The sequence below is a fragment of the Rhipicephalus sanguineus genome, chromosome 3 (assembly GCF_013339695.2).
Source record: "Rhipicephalus sanguineus isolate Rsan-2018 chromosome 3, BIME_Rsan_1.4, whole genome shotgun sequence".
Classification (NCBI taxonomy): Eukaryota; Metazoa; Arthropoda; class Arachnida; order Ixodida; family Ixodidae; genus Rhipicephalus; species Rhipicephalus sanguineus.
The window spans coordinates 141,529,204-141,544,736 of NC_051178.1; the positions used below are offsets into that span (position 1 = coordinate 141,529,204).

The 15,533-nt window shown below is 45.8% G+C and overlaps 1 protein-coding gene across 1 annotated transcript; it reads left to right on the top strand.

Moving 5' to 3' along the window:
- Nucleotides 1-1,754: 1,754 nt before the first annotated feature.
- LOC119387309 (acetyl-coenzyme A synthetase, cytoplasmic) lies at nt 1,755-14,558 on the top strand (the record flags this gene model as incomplete). Its single annotated transcript, XM_037654659.2, is given in 7 exon segments — nt 1,755-1,887; nt 4,857-4,913; nt 6,590-6,670; nt 7,185-7,293; nt 9,566-9,765; nt 12,364-12,409; nt 14,146-14,558. Coding segments are annotated over 7 exon segments (835 nt in total), but the record flags the coding sequence as incomplete, so codon positions are not given.
- Between the last annotated feature and the right edge of the window lie 975 nt (nt 14,559-15,533).

Consider the following 15,533-nt stretch of genomic DNA (forward strand, 5'->3'; position numbering starts at 1 on the left):
TTTCCCTCTCCACTCCCTTTCCCCTCTCTCCTTCTCCTTCCCACTCTCCCCTTTCCCCTCCCCTTTCCCCCCCTCCCATCCCCCTCTCTTCCCCTCCCCCTCTCCACTCCCTCTCTGAAACGCGGGCTCGACATGCCGAAACGCTGCTTCGCATCGCCTCATGGTCCCCTTTAGCGAGAGATGGCGTGATTTTTGCGTTTACAATTTATGCGGTTAGGCATAGTGAGTGTATAGGCAGTGTGGTGCTGTACTCATGGATCGAAGCGCGATAATTTAGGGCTAAATAATGCACATACCTTTGTTTTCAGCGTCTCAAATTCGTGTCATATCGGCGTTATTTTGGCTCGAAAACTTACGTCAGAGCCATTAGAGACCAGGGCCTGCATTCATAAAAACGTCTTACGCTAAAAATTTTCGTAAGGCAATATTTCAGCTAATCAAGATGCAGGACATATCATTCGCGAAGCCGGCTGCCCAATGGGAAAACGCACTTAGGAAAGGGAAGTTTTGTGATTTCGGGCCCAGATTCGTAGCGATATGACGCGGTTATCTCGAGCAACTGCTCACAGCAGCCTTATGCTAAAAAAAAATGTTTTACTCCGTGAAGATTTTTCATGCTTGTCACTCAGCAGTCGGCCGTCTGAAGGAAATAGAATGCCACTCTTTGTGGATTGCGTCACATGGAGGTTGTTATGAACAGGTCCTTTTAAACATATCCCGCAGCCGTGCCAACAAAAATAATGCATAAAACGATGATCATGTGAACATAGGGCACAAAATATGCTAAACGCAAAGCACCGTGCGTACAAACACGTACATATAGCGCGCATGTGCTCATTTACATACATACACGCTCACTAACGCTCGCCAGGGAGCACGTAAACACAAACTCCTGCGCGCGCAGCACTTAATGCAGCTGGCTGTCGCAGCGGCGAAACATTTAGAAAAAGAGGTTTCGCCATTCAATGTCGCACACCGCGAGTGCGCAGTGTACTGCACTGGAATACGGCGAACTTTGCGTGCCGTGTTTGCGCCACGCGAAATGACGTCAAGGCATTTGGTAACGACTTCATAAGCCATGCGTTCCTGCAGGCTTTAGGAAGTCAAAGTTCACGAACGACGTAAACCGGGCCTTCGAGAACGCTCCTTGTCCAGTTACATAAAGAAAAAAAAATTCAGCATGGATTTCCTGTGGCGGTGCTGGGAACATTATGCCTAGTGAGATTATTCTACGTAAGAAGCATGTATATTATGAAACAAGCATTGTTGCTTTCTCGTAACGATAGCTATTTATGGGATTATGGGACCCTAAAAATGTGTGGCCTCGTACAGCATGGTAGCCTACGATTTTGCGGTAAGGAACAAGGTGTCGATCAACAGGGCTATTAATGCGTTTCTAGCTCTGATTCTCCGATAACAACAATAATAATAATAATAAATGTTGGAGTTTTACGTCCCAAAACGACGATTTTATTAAGAGGAACGCTGTAGTCGAGCGCTTCGCAAATTTCGACCACTTGGGGTTGCACCTGAATGTAGGCCCACGGGCCTCTAGCATTTTGCCTCCGTCGGAATGAGGCCGCCGCGGCCGGGACCCGATCCCGCCGCCTGCGGATCAGCAGTGAAGCACCAGAGCCACTAGACCACCGCGGCGGATGTTAAAGATATGGTCTATCTATCTACCTTCCTTGTCTGAACGTGCGCGTTATATGGAAGACGGCGACCATCTAACGAGCAGTACCGTTACTTCGCAGACACAGCCGAAAGTCCCTGAAGCTGCTGGGAGTCGCGGGCGAGCCCATCGGTCCGGATGCCTGGTTCTGGTACCACCACGTGGTCGGCGAGTGTCGCTGCATGGTACTGGACACGTACTGGCAAACGGAGACGGTGAGGAGAAATGAACCATGGGAATGTATATTGTTTTACGACTTCTACTTATGCGTTCTACTAGTGCGTTGGCATATATTCACGGACCTAACGTGTATTCCGTGTGCGATGCCTAGCATCGTGCAAAGAATGCAACACATAGAACTCAGGAAACCTCTAGTACATGTACAAAGGACTAACTGCGGTGTCAATATGTGGACGCCACGGATGAAGCGGCGCTCTTCGTGTTCTCTCCTTTCTTCCTTTTGATTCCCTTTCCTCCTGTGCTGGGTAGCAAACCTCACACGCTTCTGAACGACAGCCCTGTCTTTTCTTTTCCTCGTCTATCTTTCCCTCTATAAAATTGTAGGAGACGCAGAGCAATTATATTAATAAATTTCTAAAACTATTCGCTCATTATTTCACTATTTCATGACCTAAATTTAGCTTATGTGAAATTTCACTACAGCTTTCTTCTGATTTCTATTTTTTTTTTGCAGTGATACTCAAAGTTTTGATTTTGTAATAATCTTAATCAAAACACTTTTAATAACACTCAATTTCTAAGGTCAATTTTCTGTACTGCATATGTGTCATTGTTCTAAAAGGGGGCGATACAGATGAAAAAACGCATCCTGGTGGCGAGCTCTAAATGGCGTTAGGACAGGAAAAAAAGGAAAAAAGAAAAAGAAAAAACATGGAGAGACATAACCAAGATAGCACGCAGATGAACGGTTCTCAATCTCATTAATCCTTCCTCTTTTCACTTACTGCCGCACGCAGCCATTCGTGCGAGTTGCGGAGGTCGCTCATAGATGGTGTCCCTGTCAGCAGAAGCGAACGTTTGCACTCCGGAAGCGCTGAGGCTCAAAGCTGATGCCCATGTTGGCTCGTCGAGCGGTCGAGATATGCAAGCGACGTTTGGAGAACTTAAGAAAAAACAAAAACATAGACCGGAGATAGATGCGGGCGGGATCGCCACACGTATAGGGAACATTACAAGACAAAGTCTACCATGCAGAGTACTAGATCAAAGTAAGTTCGTGCGTGGTAGCTTACACTGCAGACTGTGTGAGTCGCCGCCACTGGCGTAGCCAAGAAAAGGGGGGGGCGGGGGGGTGGCTCCAAACCCCCGATTTTTTTGCAATTTTGCATGTGTATATATACACGCACACATACAAACTCATGCATGAATATACACATAAAGTATGGTAGAACCCTTCCCGAAAAAAATTTCTGGCTACGCTACTGGTCGCCGCGACTCGGATTTTAAGAAAATTCCATTAAGAATAATCGTCAGCTCTAAAGAAAACAACGTTAGCTTTAATTCTTGAAAGAGATGCGACCTACAGTATATGATTGCCAGTAAACAATCAGCTTCGTTTAATATTCTGTGATTTTGTAATATATTTCTTGTACTTCCGAGTGCGTCATGCCACCTGCTTACCTGTTACTGTTGCTGACTTTACGCACCTTCACACCTACTATAATGCCACGCAGGCGCTGTCGGTATCCCTCTATATAATAAATAAATAAATAAATAAATAAATAAATAAATAAATAAATAAATAAATAAGAGTATTGAGAAGGTTGTTGGTAGTGTCTCTGACAACAATCCGATATGCCAAATCCAGGAACGTCCACTTGTATCACTTCTGTCTTTTTCTCAAGTTCTTGTGCAATCCTCGTGGAAATGTTATCAAAAGTGCACAATCCTCAGCGACCGAGACACGATACTCGGATTGCATTGCCGCCGACGGTTTTTGAGCAACCGCCGGGCACCTTAGACGCCGAGTTGATGCAATGGAATATAACGATTACAGAGAGGGTCTTTGCGACGCATTGCGCCTGAATTCGGGCCCCCAAAGATCACACAGCGCTCTCCGGTGTCGCAAAAAGCGCCGGCTGCCATGCGCTTAGAGCATCGAGTTTCAGTCGCTTAGCACTGTGCATGAAAAAGCCATGGCGCGCATTGTTAGCGATATTCTGCATTGTATACTGTGTTTTGTACTTTGAGTAAACCTCAGCGAGCCACGGCTACCTGGACTGAGGAGGTCACCCACCTTAGGGCTGAAGTACAAGGAGCCTGGTCAAAAATAAAGTTCATTTCTCTCTCTCTTCTTTCTGTGCTTATTGCAATGGACGAAAAGAAATGAGAAAGGGATGGCGCGGGATCGTGGCGCTCTCGATGGCAAAGGGAAACTTGATAGCACCATAGTTACAGGGCTTTACGACCATTCGGTAAATGATAACTAGTAGTGGTCCATGTCGATTCGCAGCAAAAATGTACACTACTACATGAGCCTATCTTGAGGCATCGCAAAACAGACATTTCTCGTTTCCTTGGCATGTAGTGTTAACGCTGTCCACACACCGGAGGCTTGAAACACGTATAAGACATTGGAGTTCGATTTTATAGCTTTTAATTGTCCAGCATCCGCAAGCCAGCCCACCGCAATGGACATTATCATGAGTCAACGCAGTTTGCTGGGTTTGAGAACTCTGCGTGCTGCCGAAATCGCTGGACGACAATTCACTCATCGTAGTTTACGTGCGCCACGCGCAACCGACAGCAGACGACAGAGGTGCTGCTAGAACGTTATGAGTTTCTGTCCCCACGTGACTTAGACCTGCGCCAGACTGTGCTGACACGCCACTGTGAGACCACCCCCGCGACATTGCAACCAAAACATTTTTAAGGTAGCAGTATTAATGCGTTTCAAGGCACCGCAATACTCTTTAGGGTTATCGGCACCAGTGTTCTTATTTAGAGCAACAACACGAAAAGTTCCGAAATTCATCTCAGCACTCCTTTAATGGTTCCTTGGTACATATCAGTAATTAGATATATCGCCGAAGAATGCTGATTTTCTTCCGTGGTAAAAAATCAGCATTCTTTTTTTTTGTATTACTAGCAGCTCTCGAGACAACTCCTTGTTTGACTTCTCGATCTACTGGGTCATTTCTTTTTTTTTCTCACGCTAAAACAGGGTGGACAAATGATCACTCCTCTGCCAGGCTGCACACCTCTGAAGCCGGGAGCAGCGGTGAGTAGGGACTACTATCTTCTGATTATCGCTTGTACGAGCCTTCTTCAAACACAGTTTTCCTCTACTACAAGCGGATTTGTTGCATAAGCTTGAAAATCAGATATGTAACTTGTATTTTGTTTCACCTATCGCAAGGAAGTGTCACTGACACATTAACAGTGACGTTCACTTTACCAAGACCGCCTAAATCAGTGAAGTCTGTTAATGTAATAAAATTTAACAAATAAAAGGCTGAAAAGTTGTTTCAAAACACGCATTCTCTCTCTCTATCTCGCTCTCTCGTCCTTACACATCATATGCATGCAAATCTTGGCTTACTGCGTGAAGTTATTTTTTTAGATGCGAAGTATCTTATGGCGGAGTTCAATCCGGTGGTGGTGGTGGTGTGCGGCGTGACCACCCTTACTGCGCATGCGCATACCCTCTCCACTCACCCTCTCCCTCCCCCACTCCACTCCCCTTTCCGCTCTCCCTCTCCCCTCCCCTCTCCCCTCCCCCTCTTCTCTTCCACTCTCCCCTCCCCCTTTCCACTCTTCCTCTGAAACGCGGGCTAGACATGCCGAAATTCTCTCCTGCGCAACGCCGCGATGAGCACCAGCGCATGCGCGTCCTCTCCCCCTCTCTCTCCTCTCCTACGCTGCCCCCCTCTCGCACGCCTGCCGACCGGGTTCCCCGCTCGCTCTGTGAGAATGAACGGCCAGGCAAGAGGGAAGACAAGACCCGCGTAGCGTTCCTCTTCGCGTTCCACGACGCGGGGTCGGTAACATGCCCAAAGAACGCCAACGGAACGCGATCGTGCAAGTGCTCCGGCTTCGCATCGCCTCATGGTCCCCTTTAGCGGGAAATGGTGTAATTTTTCGACCTACACGGCCAGTCCTGACGCCTTGATATTACAGGTCGTATTTTGCAACGATTTCTTCCATTTAGTCTTTTTTCCCGGTCATTGGCTTGAAACAACTCCCCCGCTGTTATCATTAGGTATAACTCCATTAGGTATAACCAATGACGACAAATAAATAGAAAAATAGAAACAGAGTCCTCACAAAAGAGAGCATACCAACGAGAGTTGCGATGTAGGCTAAGGTGTTCATAAGGTGTTCTATAGGGGCACACGCAGGAACACATTAGGGCCCATGACCAGGATTTGGGGACATGTGCACGTGGCGCCATCTTTCGTCGGTGACAGCAGTGGCCTGCCGTAACTGAATGAGAAATAGGCGAAAAAAACATCATATCTGACGAAAAAAAAGCTAGTTACCAAAGAAGACTCCCGTTTCTATATAGCAGAGACTTACTTGAACATTCTGGTAAAAGTACAGTGTCGCACTACAAACCGCGTGGTTTCCCAGAGTGTTTATTTTGAAATGGGACCCCATATTCTAATGGGCCGTGTTCAGTTGTCCTGGGAAGCCACACGCTTTGTAGTGCGATATTGCAATCTCACCAAAATGTTCCAGTGGGTCTCTGCTACATATAACCGGGAGTACTTTTTGGTAACGAGCTTTTTTCGTCAGATATGATTTTTTTTCGCCTATTCTCATTCAGTTATGGCAGGACGCCGTTGCGGCCGCCGAAAGATGGCGCCACGTACAGATGTCCAAAAATCCTGGGAATGCCTAGCGTACACACCTGCGCAACGAGGCAATCATTTCTTCTCATGCATATTTGCGCAGACACTGCCATTTTTTGGCGTGGCGCCAGCCATTCTCGACCAGGATGGCAAAGAGATCAAGGGCCCGGGAGAAGGCTACCTGGTGCGTAACAATGAACTTCGTTTCTACGGTTGATTTCCACGGATGACTTATTTTGTGTGTACGTACACAGCTCTGAGAAAACATTGCATCGCTTGGAACAGTTTAGTGCGCGCTTAAAAGTAATATATTCATTTGTTCAAATCAAATCAATTTATTTCGTCATACAGCTGATGTTAAGGACCGTGGACAAACAGCCAGCAAGGCTTGACGCGGTCCATGTCCCCGTTTTGCAGGCTGCTACAAAAAAAAAAAAAAAAAGATGAACACAGTCTAACCACAAATGTACAGAAATAGGATGTCCGCACTAATAGCACATAAGTTACTATGAGGAAAACTATGAGGAAATATGCGAAAAAAGAATTTAAAAAAATAAATGACATACACAATGAGTGGTTTTCGGAGGTGCAGCTAGTCATCAGTACATTGCAGAAAACTCAAGAATAGTCACAAAATATACAGCCCTATATACATAAATTTTTGCGTCACAATACATGGAATCGTGGATTTATTTCAGGTTGTCAAGAAACCGTGGCCTGGAATGATGCGGACCCTGTACAAAGATCACGACCGCTTTCAGAAGAGCTACTTCACAAAGTTTCCCGGATACTACTTCACTGGCGACGGTAAGTGAGCGCCAGGTCGTATATGTCTGAACCGACAGGCACTAAGTACATTGCACGCCTAAGACGATGGAATCGCCACGCTCTATCTTCATTAAGAAGATACATCAATGGCTCCCTACATTATTTTGCAGAGGGATATATACATCTTTTTCAAAGGCCCGTGTTCACAAAAACGTCTTAAGCTGAAGATTCCCGTAAGATAATATTTGAGCCAATCACGATGTGGGACATATCATTAGCGAAGCCGGCTGTCCAAGGGGAAAAAACACTTACGAAAGAGAAGTTTTGTGAATTCGGCCCAAGAGGTCTTGCTACAAAAAAGAAGTTTGAGTAGACATTTTAGGCCTACGCCGCCCGAATTTTTTTATTATTCCTGATAATATTCTCAACCTGAAGTAGCTATGGAAGCACACGTCCTAAACGAGCGCCATTATTGTAAACGAAGCACATAACTGCATTAGAAATATTGAAAAAAAAAAACACACAGAGACAATCTCTTTGTCGTGCTTTCAACAATTTAGACGACCAGTCTCTATCAAAAGAAAGACTACTACGCCATCGTCCTGACATAACGTCGCAGAAGAAGGCCTTACAAGCGATAATAGGCTTCCGGCGATCTACTGGCCTGTCAGAACGCCTCTGAGTGGAACGCTCTTGTGTGCGTGTGTGGTTGTGATTTATTTTTTTCCTTATTATTTATTTTCTCTCTCTGTTTCGCTTTCAACCCCCTATTCCCCAACCCCAGTGCAGGGTAGCATACCGGATTCTACTTTCTGGTTAACCTCCCTGCCTTCCTCTTCTCTTTCTCTCTCTCTCTCTCTCTTGAAAAATAAAACTATCGTAACTATGCGTACTTAGCAGTGGTTGTGGTTATTGCACAACAAAAGAAATAATTAAAGAGAAAGGAACCATAGGAGACCACGAAACTTGGGGCCCCAACAACGCCGGCTATCTCGTATTCTTTTGACACCAGCGAAAAGCCTATTCGCACAACTAGCGTTCTCCTCAAGCGCACCTACGCCTAGTATAAGAAATTAGCAACTAATTTGATAAAACGATGACTTACTTTATTTTCAAAATTGTTCACCATGCTGTCAGGTACAATAGTTTGAAAAGTAACGAGGGGAAAATAAATAAATTAATGCGTAGCTTGATTCACGACGTGTTAAAACTTTATTCCTGAAGTAAGACCGAAAGACGAGCTAGTTTGTACATATACATCTTAGAAAATTCAAGCACATCAATCGCTGCATAAATATACGCTTAAGAGAGCACCTTTCGTCTCTGAAAGGAAGGCCACTCACGCATTCAGCTATGCATTGTGCGCAGTGGGCTTGTGAAGCGTGCTTTTCTGATAAGGTCCCTCTGTATAAGCACCGTGATCGCACCACACCAGAACTTGCTGAGGCACTTCACATTCACATTAGAGGGTCAACTTGTATCAGTCACCCGTCATTATCGGTTTCCAGTAAGGAAGTGTCACTCCTTAAAGAAGGGGGTTCATAAATAGATACGGTGTGATAGTACCAGGTGTTGCACCTAGGAACGGTGCGCATGTGCAGCGGGTGACGTTCTCTGGTTGGCTACATATGTTCGATTTTGCTTAAGAAAGCTTTCAGTTCATGGTAAGCGCTGATGTCGTTCTCTCCCTTTCTTGTCCTTGTCGCAGTTCGCGCTTGAATTTTCCAAGATGTTTATTCCTGGAAACGAGTGAAGCGTGCTTCTCCTGCCAAATTGTTTTATTGCGGCAAAGCCAACTTTACCAAACACTATATGCGGTTTTTATTGACTTCACTGCAGCATAGCTGTGTAGCTTGGCGAAGCATGCTCAACGCATTGTGGTGAAGGAATGTGAGAGTTTGCGCAAGTACTAATATAAACAACATTTTATTGCGCTGCTCTATAAACGTGTGGAAACAAAATTGAGATCGCTCGTACGCGCGCGCGCTTTTTCAATGCATCATCTTGACGTCGTTTCATTTACCGTCAGGTTTTCCGTATCGAAAGTTGCTTTTCGTTCTGCCAAAGCGTTTCACGAGGCTAATAACGCGCTCAAAAACATTATTTCTTCACATCTAGCAATAATTAGGCGTCCTGTTTCTCCACCGTGCTCCTTGTGAAGTCAATAATATTTCCGCGCTCTTACGTTCATCGTGCCGTTCCGTCTTTGCACATATCTGCTTTAAACAATGGTAAATGACTACGGTATCTAAATTACATTGCCATTATAAAAAAAAAGAACCTCTGAGGTCCAAAATCATCGTTGTTGCAGGTGCTCGCCGAGACGAAGACGGCTACTACTGGATCACGGGTCGCGTGGACGACATGCTGAACGTGTCGGGCCACCTCATCTCGACGGCGCAGGTTGAGGCGGCGCTGCTCGCCGTGCACGACCTCGCCGAGGCAGCAGCGGTGCCCCGGCCTCACAAGGTCAAAGGACAGTGCCTCTACTGCTACGTCGTCCTCAAGAACGTCAGTATACGAGTTGCTTTATTTTTATCAAGGCCTTGTTTTCATTGAAGTGTGCTTCTTATAAGATATATGCTACGCAAACACAATTCGCTCTTGCAATTACACGTATTGATTTTAGACCGCTTACTTGCCTACGCGTTTGTGGTTCTAACCCGTGTTGTGTATTTTCATGCATATTAGCGGAACTTGTAATGATTGATGGTGATGCCTCATCAAGCGGGAAGCGTGACCGCTGAAGTATTCGTCGTCGTCAACACATGGCAGTAAAAATCGTAATCATCATAATCTCTCATTACAAGTTCCGTTGGTATACACGAAAAAAACTCACATGGGCCCTTATTCACTCATCTAAGACGACTGGAAGGCGAAAGCCACTTCTTTTTCTTCTCAGTCCATGTATTGGTCCTACCCCGCCACCCTCCGAAAGCTTCCTGCAGCCAATGCGGTTTTGGACTGCCTCCAGGATCGGAGGCACCTTACCTGGTTTCGCACTGCCTCCGTAATAGGCCCACCGTTGACCGACGGGAGACGCCGATTAATGTTCGCGTTTGATGAGGCATCTAAGGCTTTCGCCTTAATACACAACTCTGGTTATACCCGTAGCCGTAGGCAAGTAGGGAGTCAATACCAACTCTGATTACCAAATCATCATCGCCATCATCGAAGATGATGATGTTTTGGCAATGATTTGGCAATCCAGTGTGGCATCACCATCATCGATGATGATCATGACCAGATAGCCACACCGGATGGCTTCCGCCTTGGAGTCATGAGGGACCCTGGTTTGGTTGAGAGAGTTGGCTTCTGTCACAGTAGAAAGGAAAGCTATATAAACAGCTGAAAACCTGGCCAAGCATGGACTTCATTAAGGTTTTGTAGATAAAATCAACGTGACTTAGCAACTCAACAACAGGACAGCCATGATGGACGGGCGAGAGCGTTCCTTAGAGCCCATGGGATCCCGGGTATGTCTTAGATATACATGCTGGCCCCGTTTCTCTCCTTTTTCTAAATTAATGTATTGCTTCTCGATCGCTCATTGTGACCGTGAATATTGAGTTTGGAGTTATAACGACAGACACTCTAGAGTCACGACTGACACGGCTTTCTGATACTACTGAAGGACAGGGGTGATGAACACACCAAAATACGGGGAGGTCTATTTCTTGAAAAGTATGCAATGGTCGCATTCTACGAATATTAACGTAAAGGACTGATACCATGCACTCGTAACTGTGCGGCTAAAGCGTAACGAAGAATAGTGCGAAGCTTAGGATAGTGCGACGAGTTATGGGCCGAAAAAAATATAATAATAACAGACGTAGTGCTGATAATAATAATATAATATCTGGGGTTTAACGTCCCAAAACCACGATATGATTATGAGAGACGCCTTGGTGGAGGGCTCCGGAAATTTCGACCACCTGGGGTTCTTTAACGTGCACCTAAAGCTAAGTACACGGGCCTCAAACATTTTCGCCTCCATCGAAAATGCAGCCGCCGCGGCCGGGATTCGATCCCGCGACCTGCGGGTCAGCAGTCGAGCGCCATAACCACTAGACCACCGTGGCGGGGCAGACGTAGTGCTGACAGATTGGGAGGCCGCACGATATAAATTAAAGAGAAAAATAGGTAAAGCTAATCTCTTATTTCATACATAAGAGATAAAAGGTCGATTCGGCCGAGGCACGAACCGCACGAAAAGCAAATAACCAGAGTTTTGTTAGAGGCAGCGCCAAAGATGAGTAACGAAGTGGCTACCAAGGGAAGCGAAACGCAGTAGAAGATGGAACACGCGATGTGAGGAGACGAGAACATTCGCAGCCTCAGAATGAAAACAGCTGATGCCAAATAAGTGCTAGTAGAAAACGCTGGAAGTCCGCTGGCAGTCGCGGGGCGACCTGCGGCAGTGACCTTATGCTGGCGATAGTTGAGACCTCCGGCAGCTACTTTTTTTTAAAGAGTACTCGCATGACTTGGCACGTCAAATTATATGGAGCTGAAAATATATTTTTTGTAAAAGCCAATAGGGGCCGGTTTACGCAGATGCGCCAACAGCGATTTGCGAAATGCACTGTCCATGCTTAGCAATTCGTAGTTTGACATCCCTGAGTGGACTTACCCTAAGAATGTCCGTATTTGTCTTGCGGTATGCTAAGGGTAAATGAAAGGCGTCCGCTGCAGATCACCACTAATTCTGCTGACCACGCTATAAAGTGCGTATACGAACGTAGGTACGGGCTTAGCAGTAGTTAAACATGGCTTTAGTAGTAACATAGATTCATCCTATCAGTAGTTAGCATGCCTTACGTCTTACGGAAGTTACGATCTCATTGTAGCGGCAAGTGTGCTGGAACGCTTCCTACATGAACGGATAGTTAGTGGGTCATGAACTGAAACACCTCAAGGTATACCTGAAGTTTAAAGTTATACATGTTCGTTAATGCATCTGGTGTTGTGTCTCAGGTACTAGCGTAATGTATACGTACAGGACAAAGCTGTCTGGACGAAGTCAGCGCATAAGTTCCTGTTTTTTCCTTCTTTTTTTTTTTTTGTCGAGAGAAATTCTTTCACTAATCCGACTCTCTTCTCCTGCAGGGTAAACACTTCTCTGAGGATCTCAAGACTCGGCTCAAGCAAAGTGGTGAGTAACTTCAAGTCGAATGAAATAACCTAAATTTAGAAGACAATTTGTCTTCTAACTTAGTTCGCAGTTCCGATAAAATTGTAAATTTTGTCATTCTGTCGGAACTGCGAACAAACAGGTAGACCACCTCTAAATCCCTCGAAGCTGCCATTTACAGCGCTGTATTGGCTGTGATTAAGAGAGAGAGAGAACGGCTTTAACTGCGCACGCAGTTTGACGCAGCTTTCTGTGCGTTCGCAAGCATGGACGCCTGTTCGTTCTGTTAGTCCCACGCAGTAATCAGGGTTGCTGAAAATTCTGGTACTGAGAATGACGCAAGCGCTAACCCCTTTCTTTTTCGTAAGAGGAAAAAAATGCAGTTGCAGGACGAATTCGATCTACTTTTACGACCTAGTTTTGTACAGGATTGTGTTTCTGGCTCTGTTATTGGAACTCGACTTTTAATGAGAAATCAGCGTAAGGTTGCTCGCAAACAAAAAAAAATAATAGAAAAAGGAGGGGTGGTTCAGTCACACGCAATACTTCGCCTCACCGTGCCACCGAATCTGCTGTGTTAAGCGATATCGCAATTTCGCAAATACAACCTCCCGTGCCAAGGACACCTGTTAATTGGCTCACGAGCTGCTTACTGCATCGAGCCTTGAACACCAGGAAGCGTCGAAACATCAGATCAGAGTTATTATTATTCGATGTTTAACACTGGCTTGGTGCTCTGTGGGCTCATCTGGCTCTAGCGCGACCGACACAAAATGATTATCATTAAGTACTGCGACGCCTGCGTGATAAAATAGTCTGTTTGTTGTTGCTATTATCGGTTGTTTTTGTCGTAGTCGTCACCGCTCTATTACCTCACTTCAAAGCGCCGAGGAGCTTGTGACATTTTGAGTAATGGGCTTTCTCGTACCAACGGATAGTGGACAAGGAAAAATGTTTTAAAAAAATCACGTCGGTGAAGTTTGCGTGCAATGCGCTAAGAGGGGGCCATAGCCCCAGCTTTGCAATATGAAGGGCATAATGGCTCGTAGCGGAAGCAACTAAAAGATGATGCTGCTGCTGATGATCATTTATTTCTTTATGGCCTGTACCCACTTACTGCAGGAAAGAGCACCAGCTGGTGTTTTCGTTTTCGTTTCAGTCCTGTCATCCTGTGTTGTAATTTCTTCCTAACATATTGAAGCTCATTAGCCCAATTCACAGTTCGCATTGTGGACTCACGAATAATGCAACCTTATAGATTGATTGAACAGATCTGCGAGCTTTATTGCAACTCTGTGAATAGCTGTGCGTGTATTTCCTCGTCGGTAGGTGTTTTTGCAGTCTTTGTATTCTTATGATCACTGCGGAAGACCGCCTACACCTATAAAATGGCGTGTCATTCTAAGATCTCCAGGGTTCTAGAGAAACAAATGAACAAAAAAATGCAGGGATGTTAACAAAGTGGCACCCGGCTTGCTACCCTACATGGAAGGAAAGGGGAGGAAAAGAATGGAGAAGGGATAAAGAGGACAACTATTACGCGCAGATTTCAAGGCGTGCACTGAGAAGCTCGCAAACTGCGAACTATTACAGAGTACGGTTCGACTGCGATCGTCTTAGATGAACTAGACTGCAATCTATGATGTTAATGAAAGCTTGCAAAGACTGGCTCCAAGGTGTCCAGAACCTTCAGTGCACTTCGAGAAGATCGCCGGCATCTCATTAATGCCAGCGTCTCTCTCTTCCGCGTTACGCAGTGCGCTCCAAGATCGGCGCCTTCGCGGACCCGGAGTACATCCACTGTGTGGAGCGGCTACCCAAGACCCGGTCGGGCAAGGTGATGCGCCGGATACTGCGCAAGATCGCCTGCAACGAGCTCGAGTTTGGCGACGTGAGCGCGCTCAGTGAGCAGGACGTCATCTCCGAGCTTCTCCAGTCCAAGTGCTTCATCCAGAACGGGCACTGAAGCCGCCGCGATCGCCAGCGGACACACCCCGCTTTCGATTTTCCGAAGCTTTCTCTGTCGCAAGCTGTTTTCAGTCCTCGGGGCAGGGCTGTTCACCTCTTTACCCTAACAGACTCGTTCATTTAGTCGGTCCGTGACTAAAGAAAGCAAACGCAATAGCGAGAAGGGGACTGTCACGTATCCTCCCGTCATTAAAGGGACCCTGAGACGACCGTAGCTTCCGCACTTTATTAAGTTTAAGTTTTTCCCAAGCTTTCAATAGTGCATTCGCTCCAACACTCTAAGAAGAAAAAAAAAAGAGTCATTTGACTCTTCTTTGCCAGTCCTGGCTTACGACGTATATGACTCTCTTTAAGGAGACACGTGAACTCTCTTTGGAGACCATTGTGCTCTCGTCGGAGAGTCGTGAGACACAAGAGAGAGTTGGAGTTTCTCTTTAAAGATAGCCATATACGTGGCAAGGCAGGACTTGCCAAAATAAGTAACACTTTTTTTTCTGAGAGTGAAGATGGACGTGACTCTCCGCAATTTATAAAAGAAGGCTGTCAGTCGTTGTGCACCCTAAGATTCATTCACAGAGCAATAGGAAATAAGAACCTATGACTTCAATGAGAGATTGTAACCTTTTGCGGGATGTAAGAAGGCGTGACCGCAGATATATACTGCATATAGGCTGTGGTGTCGGTTTAACTTCCTTTCCACATTACATAACGCGAACGCTTGTTTATCTTATTTTATCTTTTCTGGTCTGGACGCCGGCCTCGCTTACGAAAGTCGTGCCTGTCGTGAATATCTCCTATTTGTAGTACACACGCGCTTTCGTGCACATTTTTTTTTCTGTCGCGCTACAGTGCTTCCCTTTCTCTTTCTTTTTTTTTCTCCAAGTTTCCCCAAGCGTCACTTCAGACCCCATGCTATGACGCGAGCGAAGCCAGCTCTGTAATCTTGTTTGCATATTTGTTTGCGTTTTTACGTTTGCGTTACGTCATTGTCGGGCAACACCGCGATCAATGCGCGAGAGAATCCATAACCAGCTCTACCATGAGTAATCGATCAATGATATCAGCTCCCCTATGTTGCTTTTATTTCATAACTATACGCCTCATCGCTCTAATGCGGAATTCACACGATTTCGCACGCATCTGAGTAGCGGTCGTTGCGAGTCCAGCCTTATAGCGA